At 35.0% G+C, this 22,179-nt stretch overlaps 1 protein-coding gene across 1 annotated transcript in view; it reads right to left on the bottom strand.

The window, feature by feature from the left end:
- The window catches only part of LOC111513284 (odorant receptor 85c), a 28,522-nt gene extending 8,492 nt beyond the window's left edge, over positions 1–20,030 (bottom strand). Inside the window, exons 1-4 of the mRNA XM_074175855.1 lie at positions 19,811–20,030; positions 10,352–10,806; positions 4,742–4,843; positions 4,582–4,684 (exon numbers count right to left, since the gene is read on the bottom strand). Of these exons, the coding sequence (XP_074031956.1) occupies positions 4,582–4,684; positions 4,742–4,843; positions 10,352–10,806; positions 19,811–20,023 (873 nt within the window). The 5' untranslated portion in view covers positions 20,024–20,030. The remainder of the gene's footprint in view (positions 1–4,581; positions 4,685–4,741; positions 4,844–10,351; positions 10,807–19,810) is intronic.
- Positions 20,031–22,179: the final 2,149 nt, after the last annotated feature.

The raw sequence follows: 22,179 nt of genomic DNA, 5'->3' as shown, positions 1-22,179 counted from the left end.
AATCATGGAAAAAAGCAGCTATTCAAGAATGGTTAATTTATAAGAACATCCAATATAACGAAGATAGTTTAAAGGCAGAACTACTTCAGATAACAAAATTACACACAAACAAATATAAAAAATTCGCAGTGGATGAAATGGCGTTAAGTCGTGGAATTACAGTTTTAAGGTTGAGAATAGTTATAAAGAGTTCACTTATCAATTGCTGCAACCTAATATATATATATATATATATATATATATATATATATATATATATATATATATAAATTGTGTTTTTTATTAATATTGTTAATTTATTTGGTACCTACTATAATTACCACGATTATTACTCCGTTTTCATAAGGCCCACCTAATGACTACAACGATTAGGTAAATTACGATATTGCAAAGTTTTAATGAAATAAATAAAAAATGTGTATGAATATTTTAACTAATTGTACTAAGAATTCTTCTTTCATTCTTAACCCTCTAAAAAATTAATAAGCACGCCCCCGATTTGCTGTCAACTGGGCTTACTTCTACTCTCAATCATTATTGGTTTTAATATAGCGTGCCAAAGAAAGTGATGGAATTTACTTCAACTGCAGCTGCATGTAGGCTAACTAGTGTAACAAATTAATAAATTAACTGTCTTAAACAAATTTATTTCCAACAATATTTCACTAATCACAAACTAATTTATTTACAACACTAATGCTTAATTCATTTTCACAATTTGAATTACTTGTTTAGCCGCACGATTCACTTTCTGAACTGCCCTCTTGTGTCGGGTAGATGTGCTTATATCGGTAACGGTCCTTTCTAGAAACCTATAGTAGGTTCGGTACTAGAGTTTTACCGGCGATTCCTGACTGCAGTCTTTCGCGGTGATGTCATGCGTTTATTCTAGGCCGGCGTACTGGTCAGGGACGGCTTCAGATTTGTTACAATCATCGTGGCAGCTTATTGTAAGCTTGCTCTCTACAATTCATAGTATCGAGCCGGTCATTTTTAAATTTACTTACTATCCATATTACTAATACCTTCGTAACAATGGGGATACAGTAGTTGAAATATTCTATCAAAAAATCAATGATGATATAAACTCAAAAGAAAATTTCCAACTTACTTCATGATGGATACTATACACACTTTAATTGAAAAAAATGAAGTACATAAAAGATTTAAAAAATATGGAAGACAACATCTGTTACAACTTTTTTCTCAATTACGTAGACATTCAAAACGGTTGATTCAAAGAGATTACGATAACTATATAAATAATATCGAAAATGAAATCCTCATTGATTTTAGAAGTTTCTGGAAGTACATAAAATCAAAAATTCAAAATAATTCGATAATACCTCAATCAGTATTTTTAGACGATCTGTCAGCAGACATCGATGAAGGCATATATGAATTATTTCCTAAGTATTTTTAGAGTGTATATATTCCCGACCTGCTTGCAAATGATCGTCCAATGCTTAATGATCATCTTGACTACTCTGTTAGCATTTCTTAACAGCAAATTTCTGAAGCAATTAATAATATAAACATACGGAAGTGTCCTGGTCTAGATGGCATACCAGGGATATTCATAAAAAAATGTAAAGAGAACTTGATACCACCCCTTTTTTACATCTATAATTTATCTCTACAGACAGGAAAATTTCCTAGTAAGTGGAAATCTTCCATTGTCATGCCACTCCTCAAAGGTGGTGATAAGCGTAATGTTAAGAATTATAGATCTATTAGCAAACTATGCATTCCCGGAAAATTGTTTGAAAAAATTACGCATAGAATTATTTTAGATCATGCACAAAATAAAATAATAGTACAACATCATGGTTTTTTCCCCTGTAGATCCATTGATACTAATTTAATCGAGTTTACAGATTATGTGTTAGAGAGTATGGATGATCAGATGCAAGTGGATGTGATCTATATAGATTTCAGCAAGGTTTTCGATAAAATAAGTCACAACTTGATCATTGAAAGACTCGCGGAGATCGGGATAGTGTGTAGATGGTGTGGATATCGTCATACATTACAGGAAGGCATCAAGTTGTGGATGTTAACGGTTACCAGTCAGAACCTTTTGTGGTTACATCAGGTGTACCACAGGGGAGTCACTTGGGACCATTACTTTTTATAATTTATATTAATAATATTGCTGAAGTATTTCAAACATTCAACTTTTTGTTATATGCCGATGATCTCAAAATTTATCGAACCATCAAAGAAATCCAGCACTGTGAGAGATTGCAAAATGATCTTGAAGCATTTGCAGAAATCTGTGGCAATAATAGCCTATACTTTAATCTCGATAAATGTCACAAAATAACTTTCACCAGAAATCGAAATCTCATTGATTTTCAATATCAAATAGGAAATCGCACAATCAAAACAGTTAATGAAGTACGTGATTTGGGAGTGATAATGGATTCCAAAATGATTTTTAAATCCCACATTGAAAAGACTGGTAATATGTGTATTCGTTTATTAGGTTTCATTATAAGAAGTACAAGACATTTCAGAAATGCAAAAACACTTCCTTATCTATATTACTCTTATGTATATAGTCGTTTGAACATTGCATCTGTCGTTTGGAATCCACAATATTCGATTAACCAACAGAGAATTGAAAGTGTTCAAAATAAATTCATCAAACAATTGGCGCGTAAAAGTGACATCTCTATAATAAATGGAAATTACCGTCCAGTTTTCAAATAGTATTTTGTTGTCTCTTACACATAGAAGAAACATGTCAGATATATTAATGCTGTACAAATTATTCAATGAACGTGTCGATTGTCCTACGTTGATTACAAAAATTCATTGAATATAGCTTGCAGAGACTTGCGAAACCATGATCTCTTTGCAACCCCATTTAGAAAAACCAATTCAGAAAAAAAACTCTCCTTTATGCAGAACTGTCAGATCCTTCCATACTCATTGCAATGATATTGAAAAACTGAGGTTACCTTTCCTTAGATTTAAAAAGTATGTTAATTAGTTATCGATTCTTCATATACTTTTTTTTAATTTTTTGTTAATATTCATTACTATATAGTGTAATGTACTTAGCATTTATATTTTCTTTACTCACTATATTTCATATGCAAAATGAGGATATTTTTTTTGGATTTATTCTGTTTGTATCCCTATTTGTGTAATAAATAAATAAGTTAAGATAAAATAAAATAAAATCATGTGGTTACCGACATTCGATAAAATACACTCAAAAACTAAAATGTAATGCAAAACGTAATGAAATGTAGAATACGAAAAATAACTATAGATGTTAATGGAGTAGATGTTCAAAATATTCACCGTGAACGTCTTGGCATCATCCTAATCTCAAATAAAACATATCAGGTGTGACCGACCTAATCGCAAGCATTATTCGTTCTTTTAAGTCATTAAAAACTGAAGGTTCACTTTTGTACACATTGCTCTTTACATATCCCCATGAAAAAGAAATCTAATGATGAAAGATCAGGTGATCGCGCTGGCCATTCAATCCATCCTCGGCTCCCTATTCACCGATTGGAAAATGTTGTATCGAAGTATTGTCGGACATTAACTTGGTCATGTGGTGGTGCTCCATCCTGCAGAAATCGTATCGTATTCATTGGAACTTGAAGATTTCCTGGATCAGGATATAAATCTGCTAAATTTGGAATGGCATTTTGAAGTAGTGCCAAATAATTATCGTCATTCAAGTTGCCCTCAATGAAAAATGGACCAATGATATGGTTTCCTACAATCCCTGCCCAAACATTAACCTTTTGAGGGTATTGCGTGTGTTCTTCTCTCATCCAGTGAAGATTTTGCGTTGACTAGTAGCAGCAATTTTGCCGATTAGCATGACCGTTAAGAGACAGTACACTCATCAGAAAACATAACGTCTTCTAATTGGATGATATTAGTATCCAATATGTCCATCATTTGCTCACAAAAATAAGTTTTTCTATCAAAATCGTCTTCCATGAGCTCCTGAGTAGTTACCATTTTATAGGGATGCATTTTATTTTCTTTCAATATATTTACTATCGATGTATGGCTAACATTGAATGTAGTGGATGTATGTGGGTTTTTCTCAAACTCAAGCATCACATCTGATTTGAGTTCAACACACATTGCATTGGAACAATTAGCATTTGCTAATTGTTCCTTGAGATATGGGTGGTAAATTAGGAAATTTTTATGAAATAGTCAAGCTACTTCCTACTGTGTTCTGGTTTTATCTCCGTAACCAATCATTTGTAAAACTGTTAATTCATGCATTTCCGTTAATCTAACCATTTGTCAGACTTGAAGTTAATGAATTTTAAACTTAAATCAAAATACTGACAACTAATGTTGTAACATACATAAGAAGTTGACAAGGCGTTTTAAACTAACGTTTTCCGTTGAAGTATGTCAAATTTTAATGTAAATTTGACGTGTTTCGGGATTTTGTTAAAATATGTACCGTATCCGAAATATTGAGTTTATTCCATATGGCTTTTACACAATGCATACATGTCTAATGCCTACGTTTTACAATTTTGAAGTATTTGCAGGGGTGTACAATCCCCAACCCTCAGTTCTTACCTCATCTTTTAAGAAACCAACCGGAAAACAAAATAAAGACAGCTGCACATTTTTACCAATTACGAACAGTATTGCTTTCACTCTGAGAACCATATTTTGGTTTCTAGAAAAGACAGTAATAAGTAAAACGAGATTTTTTCATAAACTAAAGGCCACTTACGGATCTACAGCAACGAGCATTTTTATACTAACTAAAATCATACAGTCGAAACACAGAGTCAACAGGAATACTGAAAAAACATTCCTCAACTTTTCGATGAACCTGAAATAAGATATTTTTAAATTCAAGTACTTCTCATTCTCTGGAAGAAAAAATACAGAATATTTCATAAGGTCAGGTGAGGCAAGATATTTCAAATAATGACTGAACTATTTTTTTGGACACTTCGATACTTTTATTGTCATAAAGAATTATGTATTTCATTATATTTGATTTTTGATAGATGATCATGAACCGAGAGCCTTAAATTACTGAAATATTGATACGTTCTTGAATTCATACTCCTTTGAGGAGTGCCTAGAAGATGAGTACTACCAACTGTCGAAAGCGCTCGCAGATAATTAATAGAAGATATAAAGCTTCAAATCCTTTTTGTAAAATTCAATATTGAAATACTGAAAATTAGTTGCATCATTCAAAAAAAATATATTTATATATATATATATATATATATATATATATATATATATATATATATATATATTCACCGTAGTGTGCGCTGGTCAGTCCCTATCCCCCGAAGTCCCGATACATTCGGGGGGGCGCGCCAGCATTATCAACCAATGACCACTCCCCACACCGTGGGGTAAGTGATCATTGGGTACGAGAATCATGTGCCCTGAGCAAGCGCAGTGAGCCAAGAATGACAGCCTTCTGCATCTGTCCGTCTGGGACTTCTGCCTTAGTGCGTAGAGAGGGCATTATTTCACCAAGGACTTCAATAATCAGAACAACCATTTCGTCTGGCTAGAGTCTGCGGAGTTCGAAGAGAAAATCTCTATATTTTATAAGTTTTTCCTCCTCTTTTCGGGCGATATTCGTCTCGCCAGGAGCTGAAAACTCCACGACAAATATAGTCTTACTCTGGTGGTCGAGAAGAAGGACTACTTCAGGCTTATTAGCTTGTATGAACCTGAGGGTGGGGAACGAATAGTTCCCCACGACGGATTCAATATCCCCCGGAGCGTATTATTATTATTATGACTATAATGTTATTTGTTATGTTATTTGTAACATAACTAGCTAGCTAGTCAGACCCTTTTCCCGAAGCTTCGTCAGATTCGGGAGAGCGCGCCAGCATTATCAATCTGTGACCACTCCCCACATCGTGGGTTAAAAGATCATTGGGTGCAAGAACCATGTGTTCTAAGCATATGCAAAGAGCCAAGAAAGTCAGAGCAAGATTTCTGCCTACATGATCAAACCGGCCTCATCTTGAGATTCGAGAATATCGAGGGCACCAACGATAGTCTTCGGCAATTAACTTGTCGTTGTCCCGTGGGACATTTCCGTCATACCTCAAATTGGCAACTATCATTCCCTTTCACAAGGGTGGTGATTTCGAGTAGCCTTCCAGCTACAGACCAATTTCTATACTACCTGTTCTGTCAAAAATTGTCGAGAAAATTATGAAGAGGAGAATGACAGCATTTCTCAAAAAATTTATTATTCTAAGTAACCGCCAATATGAATTTCAATGTTCCAAGAACACTCAGGACGCCATTTTCACTTTCTTAGAATCTCTTTATATTAATTTAAATGAACGAGAGGCTGCGGCGGCGATATTCTGTGATTTATCATAGGCATTCGACTGCGTAAATCATGAAATACTGCTCCGCAAACTTGAAGTTTATAAGTTTCGAGGCACGGTACTGTCCTGGCTCAGGTCGTACTTATCGGAGCCTGGCCAAATTGTATCATTTAATGGTAGTAAGTCTGGAATGCAAGTAATTGAGAGTGGAGTTCCTCAAGGATCAGTTTTGGGCCCGACTCTATTTCTCATTTATATTAACGACCTCACCAACTTAGACATCAATGGTGAAATTACTATTTTTGCAGATGATTCATCGATTCTATGGCACAACAAAAGCTCTTCAGAGCTTAACTACCACATAAGCATAGATATAGAAAAAGTTAAGAATTGGTGTGATTCCAATCTTCTAACTTTCAATATAAGCAAAACAAATATCACAACATTCAAAGGCGATTTAGATGATGTTTATTTGGACAAGGAACAAATCTCCATTTCTACGGATGATAAATTTCTGGGGCTTCTGATTGATAATAAATTGAAGTTTGGTAACCATATTACAAAACTATGCAATCGATTAGCTTCAAGTTGCTTTGCGGTTCGTGTCGTTGCTAATGAGTTGAATTTGGGTATAGCGAAGAACGTATACTACGCACTAATAGAATCTCATCTTCGTTATGGAATCTGCTTCTGGGGCGCTTGTGCTCAGTATTTATTTCAAAGAGTATTTTCTCTCCAAAAAAGGGCAATTAGATACCTATGTAGTTCTAATTACCGTGAATCCTGTCGTCCCTCGTTTATGCAACATGGAGTTCTGACATTGGTTTGTATCTACATTTTGGAAATGGCTTGCCTCATGCACAAGAAATACCAAGCTATAATTACTTCTGAGTCAACCTATAACACTCGCTCCTCTCACTTGATCTCGCTTCCAATTCCCTCCTCAACCTTAATTCGCAACTCTGTAATTTTTGAGGGCAAGAAAATTTTCAATCACCTTCCCCCAACCTTGCGTGTCATCAAAAGCGAAGTCAAGTTCAGAAAATCTGTAAAAACGCTCATAGTTGGGAGGGCCTACTATACCCTGGAAGAATACTTTCAGGAATCTTTTTGCTGAGATCTCTAGCTTTGGCGGCGGTCATATAACGTATGCCTAATTCTTTATATATCTAGAGGTAGTCCTTGTAATTTCATATACAAAATGTTTGTTTTTCCGGCATGTTACTTCATTCATTTAATTGTCATATCGTTTTGTTGTTCAATGTTATTTGGCTTAGTGGTCTAAATCTTGTTGCTTTTGTATATGTAATTATGTCCGCTTATTGTAAGTGGGAATTTATGTGTATTTATGATCTCCTTGCTAACTGTATATTTAATAATAATAATAATAATAATAATAATAAATCGACTTTATTCATCAAAAATAAATTAGATGATTATCAGCATAAGCTGTTTTTCAAATCAACCTTACAAAAATATACAATAAAAACTATAATAATAACAAGTATAGAATAGAAGATAAATCAACCAATACAACAATAAACACAATAATAAAAGCTTGATTGAAATGAATAATAATAAGGGTTTTGCAAAAATCGACATACAGAGCACCAATTACCAGGATTTAAGTAGAAGTTTCAAGCGTTTTTTAAATGTCATTATCGTGTAAAGTCTGAAGTCACTGGGCAACTTATTATACAGCTTAGCGGAAATATAGGAGAAACTTCGAGTAAAAAGTGCCGAGTTGTGTTTGGAAATGACCAAGACAGATCCATTTCGAGTATAATAGTTAGTCTGGGAAAAACTAACAAGTCTATTATATAAATAATCAGGTTTATTTGTTAATAGTAATCTATGTGTATTTGTGAGGATGTGTAGAGTGCGTAGTTTTTCAAGTCTTAACCATCCGGAGTCATCAAACCTACTACTGATGTGATCAAATTTACGTATACCGAAGGAAAATCTCAAACAAGAGTTTTGAATTCTTTGGAGGCGAAGAGAGTCGTATTGAGTAAGTGCAGGTCCATATATGCAATCGCAATAAGATAATTTAGAGAAAATTAAAGTTTCGCAAAGCTTAAGTTTGAGTTGTGTAGAAAGAATGTCTCTATTGGGAAAAATTTGTCTGAGAATGTTATAAGACGATTTACAAAGATGACTGATATGTTTAGAAAATCTCAAATCGGAGTCAATCCACAAACCCAAGTTTTTGCATTCAGAAGTGAAAGGCAAGGCAACATTATTTATGTGGATCTTGATGAGGTTGGAAATAAGGCTCCTTTTAGATTTGGGTCCAAATAACATATATGATGATTTTTTTAGCATTCAATTTCAAGTTATGTGCGCACGAGACGTTATACAGTGAATTGAGATCTCTATTTATCAGTTCTTGAGCTTCCAGGTTGCCTTCCGGAAAAGATAAGTAAATTTGAGTGTCATCAGCGTAGTGATGGATATTGCAAAATTTAATACATTTGTAGAAATCTGAGATTTAGATATTAAATGAGAGAGGTCCAAGAATGGAACCTTGTGGAACTCCAAATTTGGTGTTCAGAACTGCAGATTTTAAGTGATCAAGGCTGATATACTGAGTTCGGTGTTCCAGAAAGCTTTCAATAAGATCTACGGCACACTTATCCAAACCAAAGTGACTAAGTTTATTGAATAAAAGACTGGTGACTGTATGCTTTGTCATGAGAATTGTTATTCTTGGACAATAAAGTATATTTTGATTTGATTTGATTTGATTCGGAGTGGTTCTGACCCCTCTGGACCTGTACGTTAACGAGGTTGCGTTAATGGCTTTGTTACGATTGGGCACGGCCGGTATGAAACTCGAAGTAGGAATGGGTCAATTGAGGCTGAGCCTATGGAGAAGCGCTTGCTGCGCAACCTTTGCTGCAGGCAACCAGTGATGCAATTGAACCCAGGTTTATGTTTAATAAACCCTACAAAATACAAATAAAAAAGAACACGGAGTCAGATGCTACAAATGCAATATGCATATATACAGACGGCTCAAAAACCAAAGATGGCTCAGGATGTGGAATGTACTCCAGATCACTAAGCCTAGGGATTAAGTGGGAAATGGGAAAAAATACCAGTGTGGGCCAAACGGAACTAGCTGGTATCTCAATCGCCACAAAATAAATAACCAGGAAAGAAATTTCTGGCAAAAACATACCAATCTGCACTGACAGCAGACAAGCCTTATTAGTCATGAACAAACAACATGTTACCTCAGGACTAGTACTAGAGTGCCACCAAGATTTAGCCAAAGCCTCGGTAGATGATAACATTATCCTGAGGTGGGTTAAATGGCACGACAGGAGTAAAGGTAATCGCATTGCCGACTCTTTAGCCAAGGAAGTCGCTTGACTAAGAATTTTAGGACCCAGTGGCACCTACGGCCTGATGACTTCGACAATTGCGGAACCAGCCAAATGTTACACTCATGCTCAATCCCTAAAGAGATAGGATGGAATCAAATGGTGCATCTTGCCAAGATCACCCTGGGCGATCCTGAGAAGCTGGCACCGAAGAAATATCTGGCGATGACCCGGAAAAATCCACGCTTAACAGTAGGATTTGTGACTGCCCACTGTCAATTAAGGAAACACCTTCATAATCGGGGGCTAGTGGACACACCTTTACGCAGGATGTGTGAACAGGAAGATGAGACTGTCAGGCATGTCCTATGCGAGTACCCGGAGTTATCGTCGATAAGAGAGTGTGTGTTCGGCGAGTCTTGGCCTAAACCTACCGATATAAAGGAAATGTCTTTCAGTGACCTGTCCACCATTCTGGAAAGGACAGGATGGACGATGACCTCCTCGGGAGGTCACATGTGGCTTAAGTGCTGTGGGCTTACACTCACCCTCCCTACTCTACAGATACAGATAAAAAGTCTTCGGAGTTCAAAGAGTGAAATCTTGACGTTTCGTCCGTTTTTCTTTTTTATTCGGAAGATAGTCGTCTCACCGGGAGCTGAAAATTTATTATTATAATTATTTACTTACTCGTAAAGAAACACTTGATATTCCACACACTTTTTCAAGTCGTTGTGGTTTTCCATCATTGAGAAAGCTCGATTTAGCAATTTGAATTGTATCGTTATCTCTATATAGATGAGTGCGAACAACGTATCGAATCCCAAAGCACTCGCAACAGCAGAGTAAATGTGAACTTCACTTTGAATTACACACGTCGTATAGAACCAAATTCGTCCGTCAGGCACCCAAAGTTTCGTAGGAAGAATGCCAAAGAGAATGGGGTTCAATAGCATCGCCAAAAGTACGCCCAGGACAAAAAATATAAATATTTTGATGAAACTGAACGCAATTCTGGGAATAATTCTCAGTTTATCACCAAACTCCTTTCCAAATTTGTCATATTCCCAGAAATGGTCCCGTGAGGTGAGGATGTCCTTCAGGTCGTTGTTAAAGATAATGAGAACTAGAAGTTTCGACGTCGCCTGAAAAAAAAGGTACTCTTCAATTATGTTGAGACACTTGGACAGATTTTATCGACTTTTCTTGGGCATTTTCAACTTCCACAATCTGAAAAATACGAAAATTATAATGGAAAACTTTATACAGGTTGATAAAAAACTAATTTTCCTCCTCAAACAAGACTTCCGTTCAAGTAATTTTATACTCATCAAAAGTTTTATGTTTGGTGGATAATTGTTGAAAACACATTTCTCATTGAATGCTGAGAGTATTTAAGAAATACTTCATGAAGTGTTTCTCGAATATGTTATGGATTTTCGTCAAGTATCGGCCGAAGAATGTTGTTGAAGAAAATATAAAATAACTGTGTAGCAGAAGAAAATATTTGGATGGGTGAGTTGAAAAAATAATATACAGAGCTATTCAAATTCGTTTCTGTACATGGGGATCTCGTAAACACTTTTGGAGCATCCCTACACACAGACCAGCAGTAGTCTGCAAGCATTGCTTCATTCCAACGGCCCTGATATCTCTGTTCCATTAAGGCAATGTCTTGATGGAATCTTTCTCCATGTTCGTCACTCACAGCTCCACAGTTTTGTGGGAAGAAATTAAGATGAGAGTGAAGAAAATGAATTTTTAAGGACATGTTGCATCCAAGTTGGTGGTAAGCTTGAAGAAGCTCTTTAACCAATGCTGTGAAGTTATCATCTCTTTTGTTACCTAAAAACCCATGTACAACCCCCTTAAAGGCTTCCCAGGCTCTTTTTTCATTTCCTGTTAAAATCATGTCAAAAGCAGGATCATTTACGATTTCACGGATTTGAGGTCCAATAAAGATGCCTTCCTTGACTTTAGCATCACTCAACCTGGGAAACTTTGCTCTCAAGTACTTAAAAGCTTGTCCTTCCTGGTCCATGGCCTTCACAAAGTTTTTCATTAGTCCCAACTTAATATGTAATGGGGAAAGGAGAACATCCTTAGGATCTACAAGAGGCTCGTAAACTACATTTTTCTCATTAGGGTTTAGGTCTCGTGTAGGCCAGTTCATTTTTTTATAGTGAGATTTTCTATCCCGACTGTCCCACAGACACAAAAAACAACAGTACTTGGTGAACCCTAATTGCATTCCTAGGAGTATAGCAATGACTTTCAGATCACCACAGATGTGCCACTTGTGTTGTTCATATTTGATTGATTGGAGAAGTGTTTTCATATTTATATACGTTTCCTTCATATGAACTGCATGACCTATAGGAATAGAGGGTAGCTGATTTCCATTATGCAGAAGTACAGCTTTTAAGCTTAGTTTTGAAGAGGCTATAAACAGTCTCCATTCAGATGGAGTGTGATCCAAATTCAAGCAGTCCATCAAACCATTAACATCAGAACAAACTACGAGGTTTTCTTTTTTTCTCAAAAAAAGGAAGCAAATCTTTTTGACGCTGTCTGTACTGAGATATTTTCACATCATGTTTTAGAAGATTCCACTGTTGTAGTCTTGACCCTAACAGCTCAGCCTTTTCCTTAGACAAGCGAAGATCTCTTATAAGGTCACTCAACTCTGCTTGACTAATTCTGTGCGGATCACTAGACCTATCGCTTACCTCAAAATCAGGGTCATAGGATGTAGAAGGATGGGTTGCTCCTTCTAAACAGTCTTCATCACCTTCCTCTAAAATTTCATAGTTTTGGGGTGGAGAAGGGACTGGCAAATTGTCTGAGTGTGGTACAGGCCGAAGAGCAGATGGAAGATTAGGGTATTTAACCGTTCCTCTTTTCTTCATAGATAAACCTTGCTTAATGGGAGGAGTTAAGCAGAAATAACAGTCGTCTGTATGATTGGTAGGCTCACGCCAAACCATAGGTACTGCAAAAGCCATTGCCCGGTTTTTATTTTTCAGCCACTCTCGCAATATGACGGAACAAGAATTACAACATATATGAGGAGCCCATGATTTATCTTGGTCCCCAACTTTCACACCAAAATAATGTTCATAGGCTGTCTTAACGATAGGTGTCATTTTACGTTTCTGAGCCTTAAATGTTATTTCACCACATATATAGCAAAAGCTACCGACAGAATTCACACACTTTCGAGGCATTTCAGATCAGCACTTAAATTAATTTAAAAATCTACTTCACACGATAATTTTAATAGCAACCACGTGCGTACAATTGACAAACTCACATAGGTTATGTTTACTACTTAAGAACAGCTGATGAGAGGGGTGTTATGTAAACAAACATGTGTACCAACTGTTGGTGATGAAATATTTCATTTGTTGAAAACTGAATATACATATATATAATATAATGATACTATATCTTGAAAACAAGAGTTAATATATAATTTTTATGGTCACTTTCGGTTTTAACACGTGGAAATACATTAAAATCATCTAATTTCAACCCCGAAACAAAAACTTTGTTGTGTTGTGATAGATAGAGATAGAGTGTCGGTTAAATAATGGCAAAGTTGCGTATTTTAGAGAACTATTCAATGATGCAAAGAAATCGAATATAGCTATTTTGGTCCTGGAGATATACAGGAAAAATGAAAAAATTCCAATATAATTATAATGAAAATTGAAATGAAGTAAGTAATTTATATACACAAAAACTTAATTGTGCAATATATGTTCGAATTGAAGTCCTTCCATTTCGAGACAAATAATGGGACAAATAATGGGTCTGCAAGATCACCAGATCTTACTATTTTGGACTATTTTCTATGGGGGACATTGAAAATAGGATTTACGCTGGCAGAGAGATAAAAAATGTGGAAGACTCCAGATTGAGGATTTTTAATGATTTCGCAAATAAATGTATTAAGGGCAATAAATGATATGAAAAACCGAGTTTAAATATGTCTTGAAATGGAAGGACTCCAATTCGAACATTTACTGCGCCAATAATTTTTTTGGGTACCTACCTATATAAATTATTTCATTTCAATTTTCATTACAATTATAGTGTTCGTTTCGGATGATATTATTGTTATCATTTCTTTTTCTGCTTATTAAACCACATATAATATATTTTTGATGTAGATATGTTTCAAATAGTCATAAAAGGTTTTCTTATTCGAAGTTCATTGTAGAAAACGCTCAGAGCAATGGAAAAAATATGAATAGGTACCTAAAAATGAAAAAAAAAACTCTCGAAAAATGCTACGATACATAGGGAGACGTGAAAGTTGCTAGTATGTTTTTATTCAACTCAGTCAACCAATTTCTAGGGCCGTAATTTAAAAGGGAATAATTCACACAATTATAATCGAATATTACCGAAACATCCCGAAATATAAAATTGAATTCAGTTTCTCAGTATGAAGTAAACGTCTACGATCCAAAAACTACAACAAAAATACAGGTCCGTATTTAAAAATTCAAAGATGGGGGTGGCCCAAGTCAGATGACACTCTGTATAAAAGATTCATGGATATATTCTGAGAGCCCACATCAAGTGCCAATAGCAAAATGTGGACTGATTTTCAATATGTCTGCGAATAAAGAAAATATAGGCAAAAAAATAATTTGGGATTTTTTTGTTTTTCCTGTATATCTCCAGAACCAAAAGAGCTATATTCGATTCCTATACATCATTGAATAGGTCTCTAAAGTACACAACTTTGCCACAATTGAACCGAGACTCTATATCTCTTATCGTTTACAAGATCTCCATGTACAGAAACGAATTTGAATTGCCCTGTATACTATGAAAAGAATGATGGAGACTAAAATGCAAATGAATTGATAATATAGTTCAGAAGAAACGAATATTTTAAACAATGAGTTGAAGGTTACTAATATGCGAAAAAAGAATGAAAAGCAATTGTGAGACAACAAAAAAAAAGATTTCAAGCCAAGCTTTTTCACGACCTCTCGATTATTGTTATTTCCTGCTACATATTGCTGACCACTGAGCTGGACTGGATGATTTTGTATATTTTACAAAATAATCAAATGTGCTCAGATCAGGGTTATTAGTGGCGGAATTATAATGACAATAATAAATCGATTTTGTTCATCTAAAAAAGAAAGAAATCTGGACACAAGTTAAAAACTAAATTGAATGAATAGGCGGATTATCAGCGTAAGCTGTTTTTCAACCTTACAAAAATATACGCTAATACAAGCTTAATTAAAATGAGTAAAATAAGGGCTTAGCAAAAATAGACATACTAGGAATTAAGAAGAAGTTTCAAGCGTTTTTTAAATGTCATTATCGTGCTTGATGCCTTCAACAGAAAAACAATAGATCTGCAAGTTTATGCAGATGACCTTGTCATCTTGGCAAGGTCCTCATCGGGAAGGGTAGCTTGTAATATCCTCCAAAGCACGATAGGCGTTGTTCACAGTTAGTGACTGAAGGAGCAGATGTCTGTCAACCCCTGTAATACTGTGATAATTCCCTTCGCCAGGAGGAGACAACTGGACGATTTAACGCCATTTTTCCTCAATGGTGAGGTCATTCCATTTGGAACGGAGTTGAAATATCTTGGCATTGTCCTTGATAAAAAACTCACCTGGAACGCTCACTTGGAAAAAGTTTTACACAAAGCCAGACTTGCAGAATCTTCCAGGATTGGCTCACTCCAAGGCGTTTATTCACCCTTCGAAGCTTGATACGAAACAGTTGTTGGACTATAGTAGGGATGAACTACGATGTCCAACAGGCCTTCTCACAGGTCACTGTCATCTGAATCATCATATGCAAAGAGTCGGACTGTCGGAAGACAGTGTGTGTCGCCTCTGTTTGGAAAATAAACAGTAGAGCACATACTTTGTTCCTGCCCCGCTGTTGCTTCTGATTTTATTTAGAAACTTCTACATATTTACAGTCCTTAATTATTAGAGGAATAAAATTTGTCTCTGTAAATTTTGCACATACGGCAATCAGATTACTATAATATACTTCATTACTAAACGAATTGCACATAGTTTTCCTCTAGATATCAAATACCAATGGGTAGTCGCGGTATTATTATCTGACATTTGTGTTTGATTTCCAAAAGATCGCTTTTGATGATTTCCAATTCCAAATTCTCCATAGCTCAGATGATTTCTATGATTTAGATATTTAATTGATTCTCGGGTACTTTCATCTGTTATCTCATTTTCTGGTATAGGTATATGTGTGATATGGAACCCACAGTGAATTGATTCGCTTAGTATTGTTTATTAAAACTATCTTTATTTTTGCGTTCAATAGAGAAATTCAAAACATCAAGTACAAAAACGCATACCATCGATATTATACACCGGACCATACTTACTGTACGGTCCGGTGGAATGTGCGCAGTTCTTTCTTATGTTGGGGCCACACTAACGAGAAATGCCATTAATTATCGCGATAATGGACGTTAACCCTAGGTGTAGCCACGACTTAACGCGATAATTTGACAACGGCAGTAACATTGCCGTTTGGCGTTAGGCGATAGTTCAAGTGACAGTGACAGTGTCACTGTCAACGTCCATCTTCCAAGTAAAATTACCGCCGTTTTCATCGCCAATCATGGGCATTCACGTTGACCGTATTAAGTGTAGCCACCCACTTTAGCGCGTTGAAAATTATCGCGATAATGGGCATTGACATTAGCCGCCAGTGTGGCCCCAGTTTTAATCAGGTTTCCCAATGGGTGAATCACAATAGTTTATCAAGTACTTGCAGTAAACTCAACTAATCTGTGATTACCAGAATATACTTCCTTTTAATTTTCGACGTGTAGCCTCTGAAGTATGGCACGATAATGGTTGTAGTTGCTGTATGGATCTAAATGTGGCTGGTGTAACTACTGCTGCTCTAATGTATTAAGCTAGTATAGATGAGTCTGTATAAATTTTCACAAAGGCATGGGAAAGATGGAGTACCTCACAGAAATATTGTATGGTTGCATTGTATGATAGATAGATAGATAGTTTATTTGACTACGTATATGTATAAAACATTTATAGCAAGTCAGCTGATAAATCAAACATTTGAAATTGAATAATACCGAAATAAAATAAAAACATTAACACTACAGTATAACGAAAACACAAGGTACCCAAAAGGGGCACACTAATTTTTAAAATACATTATTACAAACAGCACTGTATAACAAAATACAATAAAATTTTTGAAAGATATTATTACACGCACTTTCGATTAAAAGATAAATCTGGGCATTACCATGGAAGCAGCCATATATTCATCTGTACTATAAATGCCTTCATCAATGAGAAATTTTTATGCCTTTTTTAAAACGTGTCTGTGATAAGTTCTTGACTGTAGTTGGCAAGATATTTTATAGGTTAACATCTAAGGAATTCTTGGAAAATTTCTGTAGATTGAATTTAGCAGGTCGTATAAGATTAGCACCACGTGTTTCATTGTTATGGAAGTAGGAGTTAGTGGGCTATGGTGTGTAATGAACCTATTGAAAATGTGTTGATCCTCGCTAGAATGCGACAGACACATATTTATGTGTTGAGAGACACTGAAAAGTGTTTCCATAGATGTTTTGTGGTTACCAGTATCATTTGTGATGCACTGTTTGGAACCTTTGGTGTAGTAATGAATATTACTGGAGTTTTTCCCAACACCAAACCGTTATTTTAACACCTCGACACGTGTTTCGATCACCAAGTGATCATCTTCAAGAGGAAGGTCAAACTGATCTTTCTACAATACCAAAAAATTCAACCCAATTTTTTGGTGCATCGTCTTTTGACTTTCCCTCTAACATATGATAGGTTCACAAAAGAAAAACGTACAATACAGGAAATAGCAGCCACTAACGGTTTCCCGAGGGGTATTGTAGATGACATAATTAGGAAAAAGAAGTTTAGGTTAAGAATGAACGAAATCTCGACTTTCAGAAAGGACAAAAACCAAGATAAATACATCTCAGTTCCATACCACCAATATACGAAGAACTTTGGAAAGATTTTCAAGGAACTAGGTATGAAGGTGTTTTTTAAAACAAGTCATACACTGCAGAACCTTTTGGGAAGTCCAAAAGACAAAGTCGAGAATTCGGAAAAGTCTGGAATTTACGAAATTGAATGTAAGGACTGCGATGCAAAATATTATGGACAGACAAAAAGATATATTAAAGTGAGATATAAGGAACACATAGCACACTTAAAATATGGAAGACCTGAAAAATCAGCAGTCGCCCATCATATTTTGCAACAAAACCATTCCATAGACTTCAGTTCTTTAAGATTAGTTAGACAAGTTAATAACAACAGGCAACTAGATGCCTATGAGAGTGTGGAAATAAGTAAACATAATAATAATATGAATAACGACAACGGACCAATACCAAATAGCATACTATATAGCTTGTTGAAATAATATTGTTGGGTTTACTGATTACTACAAAAAGACACATTGTAAATATATTTAGATAGATAGTATTGTGAAACTAATTTTATATAGCTGAAAATTGTTCTATATATAGCTGTAACATTTAAACATACATAAGGACATATTGTAAATAATAGAAAAGCCAATTGAAAAATTAATTTAGGGTGGTACACTTGTATGGGTGGTATTACTGATTACCTATCTGTATGATGTACCTGATTAGTATAAGTAGCTTTAGTTTTGAGTAATTATTAGTTTTATCTTCCTCTTGAAGATGATCACTTGGTGATCGAAACACGTGTCGAGGTGTAAAAATAACGATTTGGTGTTGGGAAAAAACTCCAGTAATATTCATATGTTATTATTGTTGATTGTAAATTTGTCTATCATCACACGGTTTTTTTATTTGTGACGTATCCTATATCATGCTGTATGTGATCTGTAAGGATTGAATAAAGATTATTATTATTATTATTATTATCATTATACTAAATTCTTCCAAATTATAGAATGCAACCTCAATTAGCTCTTTTTTCAGTGACTTCTTGAATCTGAAATAGGTAGGTCCATCGTTGCTGTTTTGCGGAGTTTTATTAAAAATTCGAATTCCGATGTATAGAGGACCGTTTTGCGCTAGGTTTGAGGAGGAATAAATATTGTTAAACTGAAAATAATTTTGTTTGAGACATAACGACAGAATGTCAATGATTTCTCGTTTCATGACTGGGTTCACTCTATTTTTATCTAATAATTCTATTACTAAAGTAATAGTATCATCATAGTATCATGCTGAACATCAACGGATAGTAACTAAAGTGTGGAACGTGTCCTAAGGTATATATTGGTCAAACTGGCAGAACATTTGGGAATCGAATCCAGGAACATCATACGAGCTATGTAAATAAGAAAACAAATTCAACATATTCAAATCATCTTCTAGAAGAAAATCATACCTCTGACGAAGAGTTCAAAATTTTGCACATAGAAAATAAAGGTTTAAAACTGAATCATTTGGAAGCAATGGAAATTAATAAACTTAAAAATTCAAACATTCTTATGAAAGACCAACTGGATTTGAATAGATCATCATTATTGAACTTGTTTTCCAAAAACCGAGAAAGAATTATTATCGATGTAGATGTGAGGTAATATGCTTCAGGTGATCATAATTGAACGGGTACTTTAGGTAGAGGTTTAGTGTAAGAAACAACTTGAAGTATTCAAATCACTTGATAAAGCTACTGTGCTAGCGAAACATGTGATATATTTTTCAAATAAAGTTTGTGGAGATCCAATCGTGAGTTGTAGGTAGTTTTTGAAATTACTATGGATCTTCATCAAGTAACGGCCGAATGAATCAGAAAAAAAAATATGAATAATGTTGATCCATCTAAATCGTGTATGGGGATTTAGACACTTAATTGTTCAGAAATAAATGCAGCTGGCATTGAAGATGCAACCTCTTGTGTTTCCGAAATGCTGTGAAACACTGAAATATAAGAAAATCAACTATGCCAAGTAATGATATTCAACGAATGGTAGATCAATCTCAAACTCGATGTATTCTAGATATACTTATATTGAAATATGAAAACAAAATGAAAATTCATGAAATACAATTTCTCAATGACCCAATATCGAGAGTAAGTATATACGAAGTAAAAATACCTGACAATAACAACCTGCTGTTTCAGAAATAGTCACAAGATCTTCGAAGGTCTTGATGTCACACCATAAAGTCCAAATCAGCAAAGAGTCGACGATGAAAAGACATAAAAGTGAAATATATATTTTGAATTTGTCTACAAGAGTTTTTTCTTTCAAAAATCCTGCTTCCTTCAGAATTCTCAAAGGAAACTTCAAATTTGCCTCTTCTGACATGTTGGCTTCTCACGATAAACCTCCTTTTACTTTCATGTACAGGAATAATCATGCTATTACGAGTATAATAATCCTTTTGCATATTTATTACTCATTATTTTTGCAGGTGGTCTTCAATAACAATGGCTGTAATACCTACTAATACGAGGGAACTTGAAAATATACATGTCAATTGTCTGAAATCTTGTGTTTCACTCATATTTGTTATTTTTTTCTTGTCTTTGGAAGTAACACAGTGTGTTGGAGGCAAATGGAATAAATCATTATTTCGTACATATTGAAAAAAAATCCTGAAAGACGTCAAATTTAAATTATAAATTGCCACCCCTTCCTTCAACCCCCTTCGAATGACAGGTAAAACCCCCAATTTTTTAAATAGGAAGTATAAGTTTGTGATATAACGTTAGAAAGGTCTCTTCATTCTCTATTCAGAAATGTTATCGCTTTCAAGTTTATTGTAACAATTAATATAGAATAAATTAAAATCATATGGTTACCGAAATTCGATAAAATACACGCAAAAACTAAAATGTAATGCAAAACGTAATGAAATGTAGAATACGAAAAACGAACTATGGATGTTAACGAAGTATATGTTCAAAATGTTCACCGCGAACGTCTTGGCAACATCCTAATCTCAAATAAAACTGTCTAATCGCAAGTGTTATTCGTTCTATCAAGTCATTCAAATCTGAAGGTTTAGTGTTGTACACATTGCTCTGCACATATCTCCATGAAAAGAAATCTAATGATGAAAGATCAGGTGATCACGCTGGCCATTCAATCGATTCTCGCCTTCTTATCCACCGATTGGGAAATGTTGTATCGAGGTATTGCCGGACATTAACTTGGTAATGTGGTGGTGCTCCACCCTACTGAAACCATATCGTATTCACTGGAACTTGAGGGTTTTCCGGATCATGATATAAATTTGCTAAACTTGGAATGACATCATTTTGGAAGTAGTGCCAAATAATTATCGTCATTCAAGTTGCCCTCAATGAAAAAGGGGCCAATGATTTGGTTTCCTACAATTCCTGCTCAGCAATTCCTGCTGATATTGTTATCCAACATGTCCATCATTTGCTCACAATACTTCTATCAAAATCGTCTTTCATGAGCTCTTGAGTAGGTGTAATTTCATAGGGATGCATTTTAATTTCTTTTAATATGTTTACTATCATACTATCAATGCATGGCTAACATTGAATGTAGTGGATGCCTCGATGTATGTGGTTTCTCATACTCAAGCATCACATCTAATTTGAGTTCATCACTCATTACATTGGCAGCTGTTTTTTCTATCTGCTTCACATGACCAAGCACGCGAAACTGCTTCTCTATTTTGCTTATTGTTCCTTGAGATATGGGCGGTAAATTAGTAAATTTCTCATGAAATAGGCGAGCTACTTCCTGTTGTATTCGAGTTTTATCTACGAAACCAATCATTTGTAAAACTGTTATTTTATGCATTTCCGTTAATTTAACCATTTGCCAACTGACAACTAATGTTGTAACATACAAAAGTTGACAAGGCGTTTCAAACTAACTTTGCCGCAGAAATTATTTACAGTTTTATAAAGGACACCATCTAAAACAGAACATCGCTATGGTTTTTGCTTACTTTTTTATTATCAATACCTCAACATGAAATAAGTTTTGAGTATAATGCAATGAGTTTTGAGAGTATTTTATCGAATATCGGTAACCACATGATTTTAATTTATTTTATCTTAATTGTTGCAATAAACTTGAAAGCGATAACATTTTTTAATAGAGAATGAAGAGAGCTTTCAAACGATATATCACAAGCCTATACTTTCTATTTACAAAATTGGAGGTTGTACCTGTTATTCGACGGAAGTTGAAGGTAGGGGTAGCATTTTTCCATTGAAGTATATCAAATTATAATTTAAATTTAACGTGTACCGTAACCGCATTGAGAATTTATTCCATTTGGCTTTTACACGCTTTTACACACTGTATATGGTTACGCTGCTGGCCACGCAATGAACGTATCGTGAGGTTATTTTGTGGCCTTGTTAACGATTATCATGCTCCAGTGGAGAGAAAAGTTCTACAACCTTTCGACGGATATCATTCGGTTGTAATAAATATTGCGGTCCCCGGATTTGACTCCGCTCGATTTTTTCCTT

Source organism: Leptinotarsa decemlineata, unplaced genomic scaffold (genome assembly GCF_025532065.1).
Source record: "Leptinotarsa decemlineata unplaced genomic scaffold, Ldec_3_MD MMD2_tig00001393_RagTag_RagTag, whole genome shotgun sequence".
NCBI lineage: Eukaryota > Metazoa > Arthropoda > Insecta > Coleoptera > Chrysomelidae > Leptinotarsa > Leptinotarsa decemlineata.
Note: the sequence above shows the minus strand (reverse complement) of the source record. Positions and strands in the feature narration are given on the sequence as shown.